Source organism: Brachycentrus maculatus, unplaced genomic scaffold (assembly GCF_059751285.1).
Source record: "Brachycentrus maculatus isolate JH-2025_06_01 unplaced genomic scaffold, ASM5975128v1 h1tg000782l, whole genome shotgun sequence".
Taxonomy (NCBI): Eukaryota; Metazoa; Arthropoda; class Insecta; order Trichoptera; family Brachycentridae; genus Brachycentrus; species Brachycentrus maculatus.
This window is the reverse complement of record NW_028281510.1, coordinates 233637-252642: the sequence shown is the minus strand read 5'-3', so window position 1 is coordinate 252642 and position 19006 is coordinate 233637. Positions and strand designations below refer to the sequence as shown.

General features: G+C 31.3%; 2 protein-coding genes across 5 annotated transcripts; one reads left to right on the top strand and one right to left on the bottom strand.

The window, feature by feature from the left end:
- Positions 1–222: 222 nt before the first annotated feature.
- Positions 223–10847, top strand: LOC148300221 (RING finger and transmembrane domain-containing protein 2-like). 2 transcript variants are annotated; one of them, XM_088275084.1, is made up of 6 exons: positions 223–286; positions 454–585; positions 2031–2327; positions 4607–5029; positions 5695–5910; positions 6406–10847. In XM_088275084.1, the coding sequence occupies exons 3-6, from the start codon at positions 2031–2033 to the stop codon at positions 6637–6639; spliced, it is 1170 nt and encodes a 389-aa protein (XP_088131210.1). In that variant the 5' UTR covers positions 223–286; positions 454–585; the 3' UTR covers positions 6640–10847. The 2 variants fall into 2 exon arrangements, with proteins under 2 accessions (XP_088131210.1, XP_088131209.1); XM_088275083.1 differs by having other exon boundaries at positions 223–585.
- LOC148300220 (uncharacterized) lies at positions 8559–14301 on the bottom strand. Of its 3 annotated transcripts, none has more exons than XM_088275086.1 (5): positions 14190–14301; positions 13664–13893; positions 12215–12320; positions 10854–11003; positions 8559–10033 (listed from the first exon to the last, which is right to left on the bottom strand). In XM_088275086.1, the coding sequence occupies exons 2-4, from the start codon at positions 13854–13856 to the stop codon at positions 10862–10864; spliced, it is 441 nt and encodes a 146-aa protein (XP_088131212.1). In that variant the 5' UTR covers positions 13857–13893; positions 14190–14301; the 3' UTR covers positions 8559–10033; positions 10854–10861. The 3 variants fall into 3 exon arrangements, with proteins under 3 accessions (XP_088131212.1, XP_088131214.1, XP_088131211.1); XM_088275088.1 differs by lacking the exon at positions 14190–14301 and adding an exon at positions 14036–14124; XM_088275085.1 differs by lacking the exon at positions 14190–14301 and having other exon boundaries at positions 13664–14014.
- Between the last annotated feature and the right edge of the window lie 4705 nt (positions 14302–19006).

Sequence of the window (19006 nt, the reverse complement as noted above, 5' to 3'; positions counted from 1 at the left end):
AACATCTATTAATCGTTAAACCAAAAATGGTCAAAATTAAAAACTATGCTGAGATAGAACATGACGTACTCATTTTTATTATTTTATGAAAAAGGTAATAACAAACTCGTCGAAACCCTATTTTGTATGGTGGGTAGATATTACAGAAAAAAACATCAATGTCATAGAAAAATAACAAATATCTATGAGACGCCGAGAAAATGTATTTTTTATTTTTATTTTGACATTTCGAAAAAACATTCGACGACAGACGCGAACGCAAGCTTTGTTCGTACTCGTCTATGAAGTTGTTAATTTATTTTATATTTTGTCATTCAGATATTGTTTTCTTATTTTTATTATTATGTATCCTTATGAAATATGTACATTTTCGTCTTTTCCAAGAGTTTTATAGATTATTTGTTTCTTCGTAAGTGATTAATACTTACCCTAACGATATAAATAATCTTGCAGATGCACATTTAGAAAACATTAATGTTTCGGACGAAACGAGGAGGGATAGAAGTTGAATAGCACATGGTTCTAGGTTGATGTATGGTCAGTTGATTGAATAACTTGATAAGTGGATTGACAACCATAATAAAGGTAAATAAATACAAGTATTTCGCGTATCAATCTGTGAACTACGTCGCAGTTGGATTGGACGAATGGAGAGCTGTCATTTTTCCATAAGGAAATTTGTGCCACCATAAATGTAATGTCTGCTCTCGTCACTTATTACAAAAATTCCCGTTTTTATGATTGTTCCCGGTTTTGCCATAAATTCGTAAAAATATGGAAAAAAAATTACAACTGCCATTTGTCCCACTCGACCCATATGGTATTTTTCTGCTGTATGGGCGCTTGTCCACTACCCAGAATTTTACCGTCCAGCAGTCCGGTTTTGAAAAATGAAAGCGACTACGACAGTTTAGCATGATCGAATTTACGCGCAACGTGTTCACGCACCAATCAAGAGCACCGATCCGAAGAAAGATGGACAAAAGCACAAGCCAATCATCGTTTTATAACGTTAACTGACGTGCCGGACAGGAAAATTCCGTGTAGTGGACAAACGCCCTATGGGAGGAAAAAACTCATTAGACATAAAACAATTAGATGAGGTATCGTTTTTCAAAAATTTGATACAAAGGCAAATAAAGTGGAATCTCTATGACCACCTTTCATAACGAGTAATTCGCATACTGATAATTTAAAAAAAAAATATTTTCTCCCTTAACGAGCGACATTTTGTGAGTTACAGAGAAAGGGCTAGCTCTTTTTCACAACATTTACTTGTGAGCCGGGACTTCCACGCCAGTGCATTAGTCTGTGTTGTGCTTAACGAGTAAGATTAGATAAGTAACAAAATACATGTGGAGCCGATAAACACTACTAAATTTGGAGTAAGGTCCTTAAAATATATTGCCTATACCCAAATTAACCAGCTGCCTGACATATATAAAATAGAACCCATTCGGGGTTCCAAAATAAATTATATGAAAAGATACTTTGTGGAAAAATATATAAATATGTAGTGATTACTCATATTTTCTTATTTTGTTTTTACCTTATGTTTTTTATATTTTCTCATTTTTTTATATTTTCTCATTTGTTTATTTTAAATATGCTTCGTACCTTATGTTTTTCTCATTTATTTATTTTAAATATGCTTCTTATGCCTATTTATTATACCTGTTTATTGTTTTTATATTTTGCCATGTATTAGTTTTGGTTATTTAAAAAAAAAATCTTTTTTGTTACTTATTTGTGTTCCAGTCTTGTTAACCTTAATCCCATGTCCCAAAATGAGGAGTAGAAATTACTAATCGGGAATATTTTATGTATATATGACTTATGTATGTAATATGTTTTGAAAAAATAAAATAAATAAAATAAAATAAAATAAATAAATTCTGGAATGAATAACACACTACTTTTACTAAACATGTTAAGTTATTATGAAAGGTCATGACCATGTCAAAATGTAAAATGTTACATCCCTCATCCAAATCAACAAAAAAACTAACTTTAAATTTATTCAATTTCAGATGAGTGGTGACTATTTACGAAATCAAAATAAAACCCGAGTCAATAGGGTAGTTTCTAATATTTATGACAATCTAACGGCAGAGACGGATTCCTTTGCTCAAGATGACCAAGTGTCCAATAGAGGTCCAATTAGAGCTGGCCAAGGGAATCACGGGTTGCCCGTGGCACAGGCCGAGGGAGGAGCGGAAGTACCCCGCACTGAAGATCAACCCGTAGAAAATGGACAGGATAATCAAGGAAATAATTTGGAAGATGACGATAGTGATGATGACGATGATGACCCTCCTCTGGACCAGGTATGGGTTCTATTTTATAATGTCAGGCAGCTGGTTAATTTGGGTATAGACAATATTGTGTGATTATTTTTTGCAATCTCATCAAAGATGAAGAAGAATATGGAAATCTGGGCATTTACGGGGCTGACGACCGTCGTAGGCTGGTTTAAGTGATTACTTTACACACGTGTAACATTCACCAATTCTACCCATTATTGACAACCACACTACTCAAATTCTTGGAAGTTCTATATATATATGAACCGATTTAGAAACCTTGTTCTTGAATCACTAGAACTTCACTAGAGACATCTATTGGTGAGATGTGAAGAAGCTTTTTACTAAGCAGAAACTCTTTTATTAGTATGTGAGGTCCAAATCCTGGATTATAATCACACACATGAGAAACGCCAGAAAATACAATTTTCATTTTTATTATTCAAGCTTATAATTTGACCAGATAATTTATTTACATTACACACATGTAACATTCACCAATTCATTCATCTTTGATGAGATGCCAAAAAATAATATGAAAATAACTCCTGTAATTGGAGATAATCCAGATTTTGTTAACAAGTATTTGGACACACTCAAAATGTTGTAAATATTGTCAGATTACCAGGATAATAAGTTTAGTCAATCTCGATTTTCAATGCATGAGATTTCGGTACAGATAATATTTTTCTTTAAATTTATATACAGTGGAACCTCTCATAACGATTAATTCACATAAAAGCAAAAAAAAGTGAAAAAGTCGCTCCCTTAACGAGCGAAATTTCGCATAGCGAGTTACAGAGAAAGGAAAAGTCTCTTTTTCACGACATTCACTTGTGAGCCGGGACTTCCACGCCGGGACTCGAGGTGGATAACAATGATATTGAAGAACTTGTGAAAGAGTACAGTCAAGAGCTGACCATCGAAGAGCTTATGGAGCTGCATTGTATTTCACAGCAAGAATGGAGGAGGAGAAAGTAGCTGAGCAACAGTGTTCACAATGAGAGAAATGATGAAAGAATGGGAAACTGTTGCATCGTAAGGAGATGGCTATTCGTGCTACAAATTTATTTAATGAAAATGGTGATACATTTTGAAGCGTTGGCAAAAACATGTCTTTAAGACAGTTTTCTAGTTAAAAAGGATTAATATTTGTCATAAATTCATATTTTTATTTATGTTTTCTTTTTCAAATCTAAATTTTATTCAAAGTTTGATGTGCCACTCGAACTTTGATGTGTTACTTGAGCCCAGTACAAAACAATGATTTAAATCTCTATATGGTCTACAATAATGATCGTATCGTGACAATAAGTGTCACCTGTCAGGGAAACAATGAATCATGTCGATACATTCATTATTGCCGACCAAATACAGATCTATTTTTTTTTGTACTGGGCTCGAGTAACACATCAAAGTTCAAGTAGCCCCGTTCTACGGTACACTCCATGACGATTTAAAAATAATCTTATTTTAATAAACGTTAATAAAAAATGTTAAAACTTTAATATTCTTTCTGTTTGGAACGCATTATCGTATTTTTCATTGATTTGTATGGGAATTTTTTCCCGCCTAATGAGTGAGATTTTGGAACGAATTATGCTCGTTACGAGAGGTTCCTCTGTATATATATATAATATAAGAACTAAATAATTGTATAAGATCACTTCGAAAACTACAGATGTTCTTATCAACAAGTGAAAATAACATCAGTTTATATTTTCACCTGTTGATAAGGACATCTGTAGTAGTTCTTGAAACTAGTCATGTTTACATTAATAAACTCAATAAAGTGTCTTATACAGGTGTTTTATTTTTATATTTAAATCATGTCATTCCACAAAATTAATGTTTATTTTCATAATTTGTATCTGATATAATTTTGCTGATTTAAAAAAAAAAAACGATTTTAATTATAATTGATTCACTTAGATTCACAAAGAATTTTTTTTGCTGACTAGACTTTGTATTTGTTGGACACATTGGTATAATTATAGCTTATGTAAGTGTCCGCCTTCATAATGTAATGGTCAGCACGCTCGGCTACCGTTCTGGAGGTCCTGGATTCGATTCACATGGAGGGTGCGGATCAAATAAATATTAGTTATTTTTTCACTCTAATATTTATTCAGTATTACCCTGGACTGGTGCCTGAAGCGGAGGGCTGGTCACCTTTTCTTAATGTTGTAATGTTCAAGATAACACTGCGTTTATATTTATATTTTTATGCTCCATTCGGGTGCGGATAAGGGTTTGAAGAAGAAGAAGAAGTGTTATTAATGAATGTTTTGTTTTTATTGCAGACTGATCTATATGGAATGTTCCGAATTGTAATTAAATATTTGCCACTTCTTATAGTTACATATCTTCAATTCTCTTACGACGATACTACACTAATTTCTTCCCTAATTATGGCTATGGGATTCGCACACCTCAACGCCTATGTTGTGAACGATGTAATGATTCGCGCAGATAGAAACCTTAGCAAATCATTTGTGGTCATTATTTACTCTCTGTGCTGCTTATTTATTGTCGACTATTTGACTGGCTTTAGTCGATATGCTTGTGGTTACTTAATTTTGATGCCAGAATTGGACCAGTCAATAAATATCATCGATTTGCTTTGGACGCTTATATTAGCCGATTTCTTCTTTAAATCTTTGACTGTCGATTTGAAGATATTGGTATCTTGTCTACCGGAACACATTGTATCGATAAAACAAACGGTGAGTGTATTACATAGTATTTTTTAAAATATAAATAGAATCAGTACACACTGGGGTCCTGGTTCCAACTCTAATGTATGGAGGTGAAGCTCGGAGTTGGCAAAAGAAGGATGAAAGTATGCGGACTGAATGCAATCAAAATGCGTTCTCTCAGACGAATGGTTGGCAGACACACCTCATACTCAAAACATCAACTGAAATAGTTTGAGTCGATTTATGAAAGATTAGGAGGAGATAGTGAGACTGAAAGGACGGTTTTTAAGCACCAATTTGATTTAAACTTTAATTGAAGTTTTCCTTATTATTTGGATTGAAGGCCGTCCAGAATGAAGCAAATCGTCAGCGCCTTTACGACCCTCTTTGCTCACTTTGTACTTTTGAAATGCACTTGTTCTGGATATAACACACTCGCTTAAGTCTTTCACTAACATTTTAGAATACAGAATTCCCTTCTCAACACAAAATTTTAAATGAATTTCTTGATTGACATATTTTTCTATAGTAAAAATGTTTTTGACTTTTGCCGCAAGCTAAATGACAGATTATACTAAAAAATCTGCATCTGCACAATGCTACCATCTTAAGAAAAATAAAAAATAATCAATGCAGCCAATTTTAGAAACATATTTGACTTGATTTATTAATAATTCTTGTTTTATTTTTAGGGTAAAGTTTTGTTTATTATCGAAACATCATCCCGATTTTATAGAATGATGGTGCCAATACAGCCATGGTTTTCTTTCCTACTAAGAGGGTACTATAAAAATGAAAAAATGCTTTCTTTTGTTTTTTGTTCAGTATACTTAGTGGTAAAGGCATTTGAGACTAATGAAAGGTTAAGGCAGTGGAAGAGGTCGATTTATCGATACTCGCAAAGATCTGTAAGTGGCTTATACATATTTATTTCATTGATTCAACCCTAGCGGGAACTATCTAGCAACTATTGAGCCAATTTGAAAAATCGAAATCTATTTGCGGTAACTATCTTAGGACATTTTCAACTTTACAGGTTGATTCCTTAATAATTGCACTACAGATAGCCAAAAAATTATCTTAAAATATTCCTTGAACATTTGTAATTGGGTGACATTTTTGAATAATCACAAGTATTATTTTTGTTTATATTAATAAGATCTCCATCAGAGCATTGATAAAAATGTTCAGTTTTAAAACTCTCCTTGGCAGTGACTGCTTTCCGTAGCTCACATATCCTATTAAGCGGAACTGCATTAATCATGCATATGTAGTGTTGTTTATCTGTGAGATAAAAAAGTTGCGAAAATCTCCCATCACATCTCCATAAATTAGTTATCATTTCAAACTTGTAATAATCGACGTACGCCAGATAACAATACCCAATATTTGTCTTTTTTCAGGTTTGGGGAGACAGTCCAAGTACTGAACAGATGAATTCCGTTGGAAGAATGTGCGCAATATGTCGCGATGAATTCAACTGTCCGGTTATCCTCAAATGTTCCCATATCTTCTGCGATATGTGTCTGCATTTATGGTTTAGGAAAGTACAAACGTGTCCAGTTTGTAGAACTCGCGTAGTCGCAAAGTCCCTATGGAGCAACGGAACTACGAGTCAATTTTACCAAGTATTCTAAGTTTAAACGCAAAACGCGTCATGTCTACTGGTCGTGTCAAAAAGACAGCTGTCAAAATATTTATACAATAAAGGATTTGTGGATTTGTCTATGTCACTTTTTTATTATGGTTTCTCAGCTACGCCACAATTTCACAGAGATACAAAATAAATCAAATCTCCATTATCTCACTCAGCAGCTTTATGATCGACATTATACACTTATGATTTAAAGACTAGCTTACATTATTTTTGACTTAAAAACTCTGAAATAAGTGTGAATGAGAAGAAAACAGGTGTTTTAAACACAAATAAACAAGTGTGGATATATTTTCTGACAACTGTGTTTTTAACATTCAAAGACTTTTCCCTTCAAGATATATTACTCCCTGAATATTTTCTGGCGTGAATACACGTCTTTGCCATGTATAAAATATTATGGTTTTTTTTTTAGCCATATTAAGAATATCTCAGACTTAGAAAAATAAGATTTTTATAGGTATCTCAACAGAGATGAACAAGTTTTTTTATTTATATTTTTATATGTGGACATAGTTGTGAACTAGGTTGAATTCATCATTTCATATAGTAGTTAATTTCCTCTGTGCCTGATGTACATACTCCATTTTGCTAACTATCAAATAAGTATCAATTCAGTAAAAATAAATAAACAGTAATCATTAGTCGTCTGGGCTATTTAGTCCTAACATCAGAAATTGAAAAAAAAAACATTTCAACTACATAAAATTAAATAACGCAGGTATTACAATTTTCATCTGACCCATACGCTCCTAGCTTCCTCTACATCCATACATCTAGTCATACATGCCCTTCGGTTACATAGATTTATAATGAAATAATACTACATATATATAAATTACTTTAAGAAAATATATGCATTGTCATGCTGAATCTAGCAACCCTTATAGTAATGATGTGCTTTTTGGTGTTAGCCATTTTAAATGGTTGATGTTATGGTTGATGTATCATGTTTGTGTCTCGGTTTTTATTTTAGACTTTTTAAAATATAACACAAAGATTGTACGTACTTCACCTTTATATACATATATATTTTTCACCTTCAATAAGGCATATTTAAAAAATATATTTAAGCCGATGCAAATACAATGTATGTTTATGATTAAATATTTTTTTATAAAAAACCTAAATAAGATTGCAGTTGAACTTCCATATAACTTATAAAGGATGTGATTACAGTCAATAAGTTTGCTATTTTTAATTTCTTCATCAAACCCTTATCTGCACCTGATTGTGCATAGGGCACTGCATCATATAAACGCAGTGTTATCTTGATCGTTAACATATGAAGGAGAGGTGATCAGTCCTCCGCTTCGATGGAGTAGACTGTGACACTGACCATCATAATGTATGTGAAAGGTTTACCATTACACATCTGAGATTATTGTTTGTTCACTTATATATGTATAAAAAACGTATACTTTTAGGTAAAATCCTAACTTGGTATTAAAAGACGAAACTCATGAAATACAAATATTTATTGTTCATTTTATAGAAGCCAAGATACATGAAGGAAATTCTTGTATTTTTAAGTTTAATAAAAATATTCATATTTGGGAGAACTTTGCTAAATATGTTTGTTTTATAGTTCAACTGTATTTATATATAGTTATGTTATATTATTTATGCCAGCTTTTAGAATTGGTGCAATATAGTTTTAAATTCGAAGAGGAATTAAAATCTCTTGATTACGCTTTTAGGAATGAAATAATAAAATGCATGTGAAATGAATACATTTTTTTTATTGTGTATGTTTAAAATGTGCCAAATTTGAGTTGTCAAAAATGAGCGATATGTTGTGAAATTATATAATAATAAAAAAAATACTTTGGCAAGTTTTGTCTGAAAATTCCTGTTTATTTACTAAAAAAAAGAGAAATGAAATAATAATGAACAACATACTTTGGCAAGTTTTGTCTGAAAATTCAGTTTATTTACTAAAAAAATACCATTTTAAGTTGTTTAATTAATATAACAATTTATATGTTTGAAAGTAGTAAAGCTATATCTATATTATTTTTGTATAAAAAATATACATTTAAGATAATTCAGTGTCTACAGTATACCTATTATGGTTACATATGAGTAGTCTACTTGCAAACCACGTTAAGTTAAAAATTAAGTTTTTCAGACAATGGCGCCGATCGGTAGAATATTAAATCTTCTACTGATTAGAGCTTTTTTGAGAGATTTTTGAAAGTGAACTGTCGATCAGCATACCGATTGGTACTGATTTTTTGACATAACGCGGTTTGCAAGTGGACTACTCATATGTGCATATACACATATGCTTTTATGATATTTGCATAGCTATGTTTCAGTTAATGTTAATATGTACTTAATTCTACAAATTTACACATGAAGTAAAAATCATCAAAAAAATTGTCGAAAACAAAAACCAATTTGTTGAATTAAAAATTACAGATTTAATAAAAGAGAAATTATGTATTAACACGCTGAACTAATCTAGTTTCTGGGGGGTCTAAAAGAAAGGTAATGTGTTAATTTAACTTTTATTCAGTTATTGTAAAATGTAAACTTTGCTCTTGTTAACACGTTAAACGCTTGTGTTGGACCGCAGCGCCATGGGGGGCACCAGTGACCCCAATCAAGAGCTATATTCAAAATACTGTAATTATGGAACCCATCGTCAAATCAAAAAATACATTAAATGTAATTATTAAAATACGAAAATTGTCAAAAAGTATTTTTTTGTGAATTGACAAATTTTAGTAATGGCGTTTAACGTGTTAATGTTGCAGTATGTAAAGGATTAAATATCTCACAACTTTTAGTGAACTGTCAGCTTAAGTTAAGGGGTAGTTGTTTGATGTCATATAGTTTCAGTTTACAGACTAACAATGGACTCTGGACCCAACAAAATGATTGAAAATAGTCATTTTAACATTTTCAGTTAGCAATTTTACTCAAGCAACATCAAACTGTAAACAGAGCCAAAATTACTGCTGACAAGATTATGCAGTAAGATTTCTGATAATGTCAGATGAATTATAGTATTATTGCAAATATCTCTGTATATTTTATAAGATTTGTGAATATTTTTGCCAGCTTAGTCTCTGTGCATGGATGTTGTGTTAATAATCCGTATTAGAGAAAAGTGATTTAACGGTCAATGTGAAGGAAACTAAATTTCTAATTAACAAATGAAATATGTTCCAGTTACCCTGGTGTCATAAAGGCCAGTGACTTATGTATAGAAAGATGTATAATCGTGTATTACAATAAATAAAGGTCAGGCAGGATAGCCTTGGCAATCTGAATCGACTTTTTATTTTGTGGTTCTACATTTCTTACCCACCTTCAAATATCCTTGTTATTCTTCTTGGAAAACTGTTGGCCAATTTTACAGTCCTTTGCTGAAATTTACTATTACTTAAAAATATTTCACAAAATACATACAACCTATGCCTATTATGCGGTCACCAGAGTTACACAGTATATATTGTTGTTATGTATTTATTTTATCACACACATAATTACAATTGCAAATTTACAATAATGATTCCCCAGAAGAAAAAAAAAATTCAATTGTTAAATGCTGCATTAATTAATCAAAATCACTATTGGGATAAGAAAATTCAATTTTGCAGATATTTCTGCAATGTTTCCGATATTCTAAAAGAAATTTTCAAATACATAATATTAAAATTAACCTACTTTAGAACTCAGTTCTTAAAGGTTTTCAAATGTGTATAATTTGAAACGAACTAATTTGTATAGAACCCAAATAAATAAAAATATTAATTTTTTATTTCCCGGTACCTACGATGAATATATTTTCAATTGATTTTTTTGAACTTTAAACTCTCCAGGGTTGCAGCCAATTCAGTGGTGTATCAAAACCAGCCCTGGTAATATATGATTTCTTATTTCTGCGTGAAGAAGTCTTGAACTAAATAATTAGTGTCGGGTTGTGGTCCCGTGGTTAGTGTCGTGGACTCTTCCTATACATTTTGCCTTTTTTAACCGTGGTGGCCTAAATAATTTCATTAATTGATTTGGTATTTACTAAGTAAAACTTAAATTAAAAATACAATATTTCCGGTAATTTTTTTTAAAAAGTTTAACACAGCAAGGACAAAAACAGTTTGAAGTCATTGAAATAGATAAAAGTAATAACTATTCAATGAAAATGTTTTTTTCCAAAGAAATGCAAAAAAGGTGACTAATTATTACCTTTGTTATTAATTACTATAAAAGTTCTTTTTTTGTCTTGTTTGTGACTGGAAAAAATCTCCATCCGATAATGTTGCCTGTTTATTTATTTCTTTGTGTCTTTTTTGAGAAACAATTTCTTCTAATACTTCGCCATCGCCTTTAATTAATCTGAAAAAAAACTTCATAAACTGAATAGGAATGAAAAAATACAAACAAGAATGACGGCAGTCATTATTACTACAGTTTCCCATATTTACTAAATCATTATCTGCTCCCTATATGAAGAATACGGAGTCCACAAACTACCTTTTTTGTTGGTTTTCAGTTCCTTTGCATTGTTCCAAGTCAAGTCCTCGTCACGAGGTTTAGCCGAGAACTGCTGATGAATTGTCAGCGTGGAGGTCGTGGGTGGTGGGAACCTCATGTCTTGTAAAATAGGTCAATTGATTGAGGCTCCCAGGAGGCATGCAAAGTACATGGCCCGGCCAACTAATCTTTGTGACCGTAATTTGCCACGTCTTTCACCTTATTTCTTCATTCTTTACTAAGTCAATCTACCGCATGCCAATTTTTTTTATAGACATCTATTCTCAAATATTCTGGGCCCTTGTAAGGTGCCATGTGTCACAGCCACAAAAGAATAGTAATAATTCAGGCATTGTACGGGAGCTATTTTGTATCACTAAGTACAAATTTGACAGCCTTCATACTGTTGAATGCGGTGCCTGCAAGTTTTGAACGCACTCCCTGTTCTTTTATGAAGGCTTCCATTTTCTGATATCGCTTACTCCTTTCAAGAACGTCATAAATAAAAAAACTTGATTTTTCAGGAGAATGTTTTTAAAGTTAAAAATAAATATCAAGCCACCTATTGAACTTTTTACTGTGAAACAGATCTTTTTAGGAAAAACCTGAAGGTTTTTTCTCCATTTGAAAAATATTTAGTATATTTAAAAAAATAATTAAACAATACCTTTTCTTCGAAATGCAAAAAACAACACTTTCTGCCCTATGGCGGGTAAACATTAAGTTAAAAATATGCCTCTTTTGCTGGGACATTTTCTAAATTTTCTGAGTATTCCGAAAACATGCACAACTGAAAATTGTAAATTTTTTATTTATGACGTTCTTGAAAGGAGTGAGCGATATGTATACTCTCAAATACTTGAAATTCTCAACCCTTGCGATGAGCTGGTTACTCAACGCCAAGGGTTTCTAAGCATCTGTTGCAAGATACATGAATTTTTCAAACATTTATTTTGAGTGGAACATGCCATGTAATTACATTAAGGTAAATAGACTTAGTTATAAATTCATTGATTTTAATGCAGTTCTACAATTAGTTATAAAAATGAGATATTTTGAACAAATAGAGTAACCTGTATCTTCCTGACTCCTCATCGAGAACTTTCCTTACAATGGATTGTCGTTTTTCCCATTCTTCTTTCGTCATCGGAGCCATTGTTTTGGATCTTTCCATTAATCCTGTAACAAAATAGTGAAAATCTATTCAAACGAATAATATTTACATATCCAATTTGAATACAAGTAGTTATACAAGTTGTATACAATGACAAAACATTGTTAAGTGATTTGATAAGTTCATTAATTGATTCCGCAGAAAATTTGTGGCAAAATCTATCCATTTTTAATTTAAATTTTACCTAATTAATACCACTATTGTATTATTTAATATTAGTAATATCAAATTGCAAGAGTGATTGCGAATAAGAATATGTCTATGGAAGCCAAGCTAGCGGTTCACAACGGCGTGCTAGTACCGACACTAATGTATGGAAGCGAAACATGGAACTGGCAAAGGAAGGATGAAAGCAGAGTGAACGTTGTTGGAATGCTCCCTCAGACGAATCATTGTATGACAGAATTCAAAACGAAGATATAAGAAAGGATTGTAAGGCTGAACGAGGAATCATTGAAAAGATTAGGAAGAGTTCTTTGCGGTGGTATGGACATGTGGAGCGAATGGATAACGAGAGAATGACTAAGAAAATATATGTGGCAAATATGAGAGGGAAAACAGAACGAGGACGACCGAAAAAGACTTGGCACAATCAGATCAATCAGAACCTAAAATCTGGCGGTGTCAAAAGTCTGCGTAATCAGAGGGCATGTATGACTAGATGTATGGATGTGAAGGAGGCGAGGAGTGTATGACAGGACAGAAGAGTGTGGCGATCCATCCTCTCTGCCTACCCCTGCGGGGAAACGGCGTGATGGTAGAAGTAGTAGTAGTAGTAATATCAAATAGTGGTATTTACTAAGTAAAAGTTAAATTAAAAATGATTTAATAAGACTTAACTAAAGAAATATTCTACTAGTGTGGGACATGGTAATACGTATAAATGACGCGAACAGTGGGTTTACTGGAGCGAATCTGTGGCATCACAAATTTATTTATTTATTGAACGGCTAATTCCTTTAACATAATACATACATACAGTATCTAATATAAAATACACTAATAGAGAAACAAAATGTCTTAAACATAAAATAATAATAAAATAACAAATAGTAAGCACTGGTAAATACACGTCTCCTTCACACACTATCAGCGAGCAGCGATTGCCTATTTATGAATTTTTAACCATCCTTTTATCGCCATCCGATGGGACAAAGATGTCCGCTTTTGAATATTTTTCATGAGAAGGGAATTTGTAAAGCTACAAATTGCCCTTTGAGTAGAACACCATCATTTTTGTTGTAAAAAAATCTGCAAACACACTTTTTTTGACAGAACTTCGTTTGCCCCACCAATGGCGGTAGAATCCTTTTAGAAACATTAAATTAGCACAGGACTCTTCATATACCTATGGGAATATTACAAGATTTTTCCGGCGCAAGCTCCTCAGACGCGACAGTAGTAACCAGTTTTGTATCTTCTTTTTCGGAATCTTTTCTCTTTGATTTCTTGTGCTTTTTTTTATGACTCTTGAGTTTTTTCTTGAGCCTTTTTGCCGTTTTTCGTTCTTCTCTCTTGATTTTTTTCTTAAGTTTTTTCATTTCTTTACGAAATTTGGCCGAATTAGCGCTGCTGGAGCTAGAATTGTCAGAATCGCTGTCACTTGATGAAGAACTGCTTTTAATGTTACGTTTGGCCTTTTCCATATTATTTATTATGCCAATATTAATGAAATGAAAATAAAGTTTATTTAAAAATATCCGGCAAGTTAAGCGCTCACTTTAAATATATTTATGAAGATGTATTGTCATGTTGCATTCCGAAATTAAATATTACATTATTTTGCATTTCTAAAACGATTCAAATAATAAAAATTGCGACACTTGACAGTTGATTTGACAAGTTAAAGATATCTGAAGACCAGAAAAACAAACCTTGTAAATACTTTATAAAGGGGTTTGTTGTTGAGGTACCTACTCTGTTTATACTTCAAATTACAATATAATATGACGCAGTAAAAACCTTAGCGTTTCAAGTAAGAAATGCGAAAAAAAAGGTTAAATACAGTTATTTCCAGCATATAATAATCTTTAAAACCATAGAGATTTAACTGATTTCTCATATTTTTTTTATTGATAAAATATTTTGTTGTTTGTTATAAAAAATAAAACATAATTGTTTTTTTGAACCATTTTCAGAACAAAAAATGATTTGATATCCCAATCACACTCCTGTTCTCCTAATAAATTATTAGAATGTCAACAAGACTAATTAATTAAAATTATTAATGTGTAATCAACCTGAAACACCTCGTCAAAAATATCGTTAGGGACCTTTCATATTGCAACAGTTATCGTAAGAGACTTTAACTTAGGGACCTGTGTATATTATGAAATGAATAAAATTATTATATGTTTATTAAATAGTTACATTAGAATATACAATCAGAAAAATGCACAATTTAAGTTATGCAATGAAACCACTATCCTTCGCGTTTTTCATATTCGGAGTTAAATATTTTGAAGTTGATAGCGGAAAAGTAATGCCGAGCGGAAAATGTACGAAAGTTTACTCGTGGATATTTGGGCTCCTTCTTTTAACAATACAAGGATTTCTTGGAGTAAGACGGGCTTTAGAATTTCAATCGAAAATGGGAACAGAAAAAGCTATAGTAGATGCATTTATGTCTATTCCTCCAATAATGAATAGTTTAATATTTATATATTCAAGTGTTCATATTCTCGATATTGGTTTTACGAAGGTGCATGAGAATATTAGTACCATAGATGACTTTCTCGGAATAAACAGAGAAAAATATTACAAAAACCTTAAGAAATACTTAATTTTTGGACAGACATTATATTTCGGAATTATTATTTTCGTTATTTTCTACGATAAATACGTATACGGAACAAGTATCCAAATGTTTTTTTGGTACATAATGAAAATAGTTCAAGATGTTCATACGGTACAATTAACAATAGTTATGAAAGTTTTTATACATCGCTTGAATGTTTTAAATCAGTTGTTGCAAACTTTGTATTGCCGTTACGAAGACACCGATAAATGTGTGTCCTATAAATGGAAAGATGTTTTGTTCATGAAACATGTTGAACTTGCTTCATGTTATAGAAACAATGAAGAATGTAAAAAACACCAGGTTCAAAATAATAATAGCGCGTTTTTAATAGCTTTTAAAGAACATCAAGATATTGTTATTATGCGTCTTATGAAAACATACGACACAATCGCTGATTGCATAAAAATATTAAATGGTTGCTTTGGATTATCGGTAAGGTTGACCACATAAGGATATATGTTTTCAAATTAATTAAGTTTCAAATTTATTAATCTTACTCATATCATATAAAAAAGAAAATTTTGAAGAAAATAAATGGAGTTTATTGATGCCTGTTATTTTTTCCTTTGCAGCTTTTATTGGTAACAATGACGGTATTTTTGGGGATTATAAATACTTTTCATAATTTCTTTCTATTTACTCATTCAATTATTAATCGAGTTGTAAGTACCATGAAAAAATTTAAACCTTTCATATTTTGGAACTCATCCTAAAAATGTTTACTCAATTATGTTTTAAATATATATTTCAGGATGTCAACATTTACTTCGGGAATGTGTTTTTGTGGTTATTCCGTTTGGTGTTACCATTTATACATAACACATATTTATCAGATAATTTGAACAGTGAATCTCAAAAACTGAATATAATATTAGCCAAATTCAGTACGCAACGCAATTTGAGTAAGTATGAAAAGATCGTTTTTTCATTATTGTAAAAAAAAAAAAATGTACATATATATATATATATATATATATATATATATATATATATATATATATATATATATATATATATATATATATATATATATATATATATATAATAATAATAATAAAACCCTTATCCGCACCCCCATGATGCATAGGGCACTGCGTAATGCAAACGCAGTGTAATCTTGATCGTTTACACATGAAGGAAAGGTGATCAGCCCTCCGCTTCAGATACCAGTCCAGGGTAATAACATTGAATAAATATTACAGTGAAAAAATCACTTATATTCATTTTACCCCCCCCTGGGAATCGAACCCGGGACCTCCAGAACGGTAGCCGAGCGTGCTGACCATTACACTACGGAGGCGGACAGACATATATATATATATATATATATATATATATATATATATATATATATATATATATATATATATATATATATATATATATATATATATATATATATATATATATATATATATATATATATATATATATATATATATATATATATATATATAAAACATTCAGGACAGATTTAGTGGATTATCCTTTCACACACCGGGAAGATCGCTGCGGTGCCCTATGCTCTATGTAGGCTAGGAACAGGAGTCAGAATAATTATTGAATGTTATTTCAGGCGTCAGAACGAAGAAAATTTTAGATAGATTTTCGCTGTTAGTTGACTGCTGTAAATTAAAAATCTCAGCTTCAAACTTTTTTGATTACGACCTAACGTTGTTAGCTTCAATGATTAGTGCCATTTGCGCTTATGGAATTATTATACACAGCAATACAACTGAAATACCCATATCTAAAGGTAATTATGAAATAATTTATTTTATTTTATTATTATTGAAAAAAAATACGTTTTGGCACAGTAAAAAATACGTTTCGTTCATTTTTATAATCAATATAGGTAACTGAACTCCTTGGTAACATTTAACAGAACAGATATATTTTGTTTGTTAATTTTTATCTATAACATGTGATGCGGTTGAGGTACTAGATGCAATTTATTTAGTAACTTCGATAAACACAGCTATAGAAAATTTAAAATATTTCAAAAATCTCATAAATCTAAGAAACTTAGGCTGTTTAAGTGATCACTTAAACCCGCCTATGACGGTCCTAAGCCCAGTAAATGCCCAGACTTTCATATTCATCTTCATATATGTTGAAATGCCAATAAATAATGTTAAAAAAATATATTCTTTAAGCTCTTTTTTTATTTTTATTATCATATGCAAATTTGTATTTTTCGATTTAAATTAAAATAATATAAAAATGTGGTGACGTTCTAATGTACTCTAGTACTAAAACCTTTTATGTTTTGTTCCAGAGGTGATTTCAGATATCATTTAATGTAAAGAATAATATATCAAATATCGGAAATATCGGCCAAGATAAATACATATCCATTCATCACGGAAAAGTTCTTTGTTACATTTTATATTAATATGTTTTTCCTCTTTTTGAATCATTTGAGGAAAGGAGTGATTCGACTTATTTTATTTATTTATTTTATTTGTTTGGGAATTATACAGCTTGTACGTAAAATATAAAAAAAGTAAAAGATTAACAATTATAAAGGCCAATTTAATTAATTCACATATCGCTCACTCCTTTCAACAGCATCAGATATCAAAAAACTTGATTTTTCAGTAATATCGTTCAATAATTTCACCAATATCGTTTCTCACAAAATTATCATTAGTCATATGTCGCTCACTCCTTTCAAGAACGTCATAAATCGCAAAACTTGATTTTTTAGGAGAATGTTTTTAAAGTTTAAAAATATAATAAAATGACTTAGAAATAAATATCAAGCCACTTATTGAACTTTTTACTGTGCAACAGATCTTTTTAGGTAAAACCTGACTGTTTTTTCTCCATTTGAAAAATATTTAGTATATTTAAAAAACTAATTAAAAAATACATTTTCTTCAAAATGTAAAAACAACACTTTCTGCCCTGTAGCGGGTAAATATTAAGTTAAAAATATGCCACTTTTGCCGTGATAAAGTACATTTTTTGAGCATTCCGAAAACATGCAAAACTGAACATTGACGATTTTTGATATATGACGTTGTTAAAAGGAGTGAGCGATATGTGTTATGAATACTGTTATCTATTAAGAAATAAATGAAAAGAGAGGGTGGGTGTGTGTGAGTGTATGTGTATATGTGTGTATGTGTGTGTGTGTGTGTGTGTTTGTGTGTGCGTGTGTGTGTGTGTGTGTGCGTGTGTGTGCGTGTGTGTGTGCGTCCTATTGTGAGGGTAGGATTAAAAGTGTAAGGGTATGGTATGAAATATTGTAGAATATGCAGGACGGCAAAATTAAATATAATCACGTAATCGCTTAACAAATTTTCTAGTCCATGCTATAAAAATGTTATAATTAACGACAGAAAGTTTTATACACATATATGTATATATGCCTCACACTGAATCCTCGTCTTCATCTTTCCGAAATTACCAAATGAGGGGATGTCGATCATCAATAGAATGGTGAATGTTACACAGGATGATATAGTGATCACTTTAACCAGCTAAAAGCTAACCCTGGAAAAGTCCAGACTTTCGTGTTCCTATCTATGATCTACGTATATTCATGTTCATGAATACCGTATTTTTACCACTTAAAAAAACCCCTAGTCTAAGATAGTATAGGGAATTTATCGCTATAATTAAGTAGTGTTGATAAATTTTATACTTCTTTTCGGTAAAGAGAGAGAAATATGGTATATGTTAATTTTCCTTATTAGTTTCCTGATAATATTGATCGACAGACGGTTTCAATATGTTAATGTCAGTGTAGATACATTTAATTTTTAATTCTGGACGTATATTTATAATGACTTTGGAAGGTGAATTCTATAATAAATATTATTGGAAATTAAAGCTTTTTATTTGTATATTGATTAATTCAAAGTTGTCCACACCACGATGTTA

Coding starts and splice junctions, on each gene's coding strand:
- LOC148300220 (XM_088275085.1), bottom strand. CDS start 13,961: ATGGAAAAGGCCAAACGTAACATTAAAAGCAGTTCTTCATCAAGTGAC. Junction 12,321..13,663: donor ATCTTGTAATATTCCCATAG/GTATATGAAGAG, acceptor ATTTTGTTACAG/GATTAATGGAAAGATCCAAA. Junction 11,004..12,214: donor GAGGAGTCAGGAAGATACAG/GTTACTCTATTT, acceptor GTTTTTTTTCAG/ATTAATTAAAGGCGATGGCG.
- LOC148300221 (XM_088275084.1), top strand. CDS start 2,031: ATGAGTGGTGACTATTTACGAAATCAAAATAAAACCCGAGTCAATAGG. Junction 2,328..4,606: donor ATGACCCTCCTCTGGACCAG/GTATGGGTTCTA, acceptor TTTTTATTGCAG/ACTGATCTATATGGAATGTT. Junction 5,030..5,694: donor TTGTATCGATAAAACAAACG/GTGAGTGTATTA, acceptor TTTTATTTTTAG/GGTAAAGTTTTGTTTATTAT.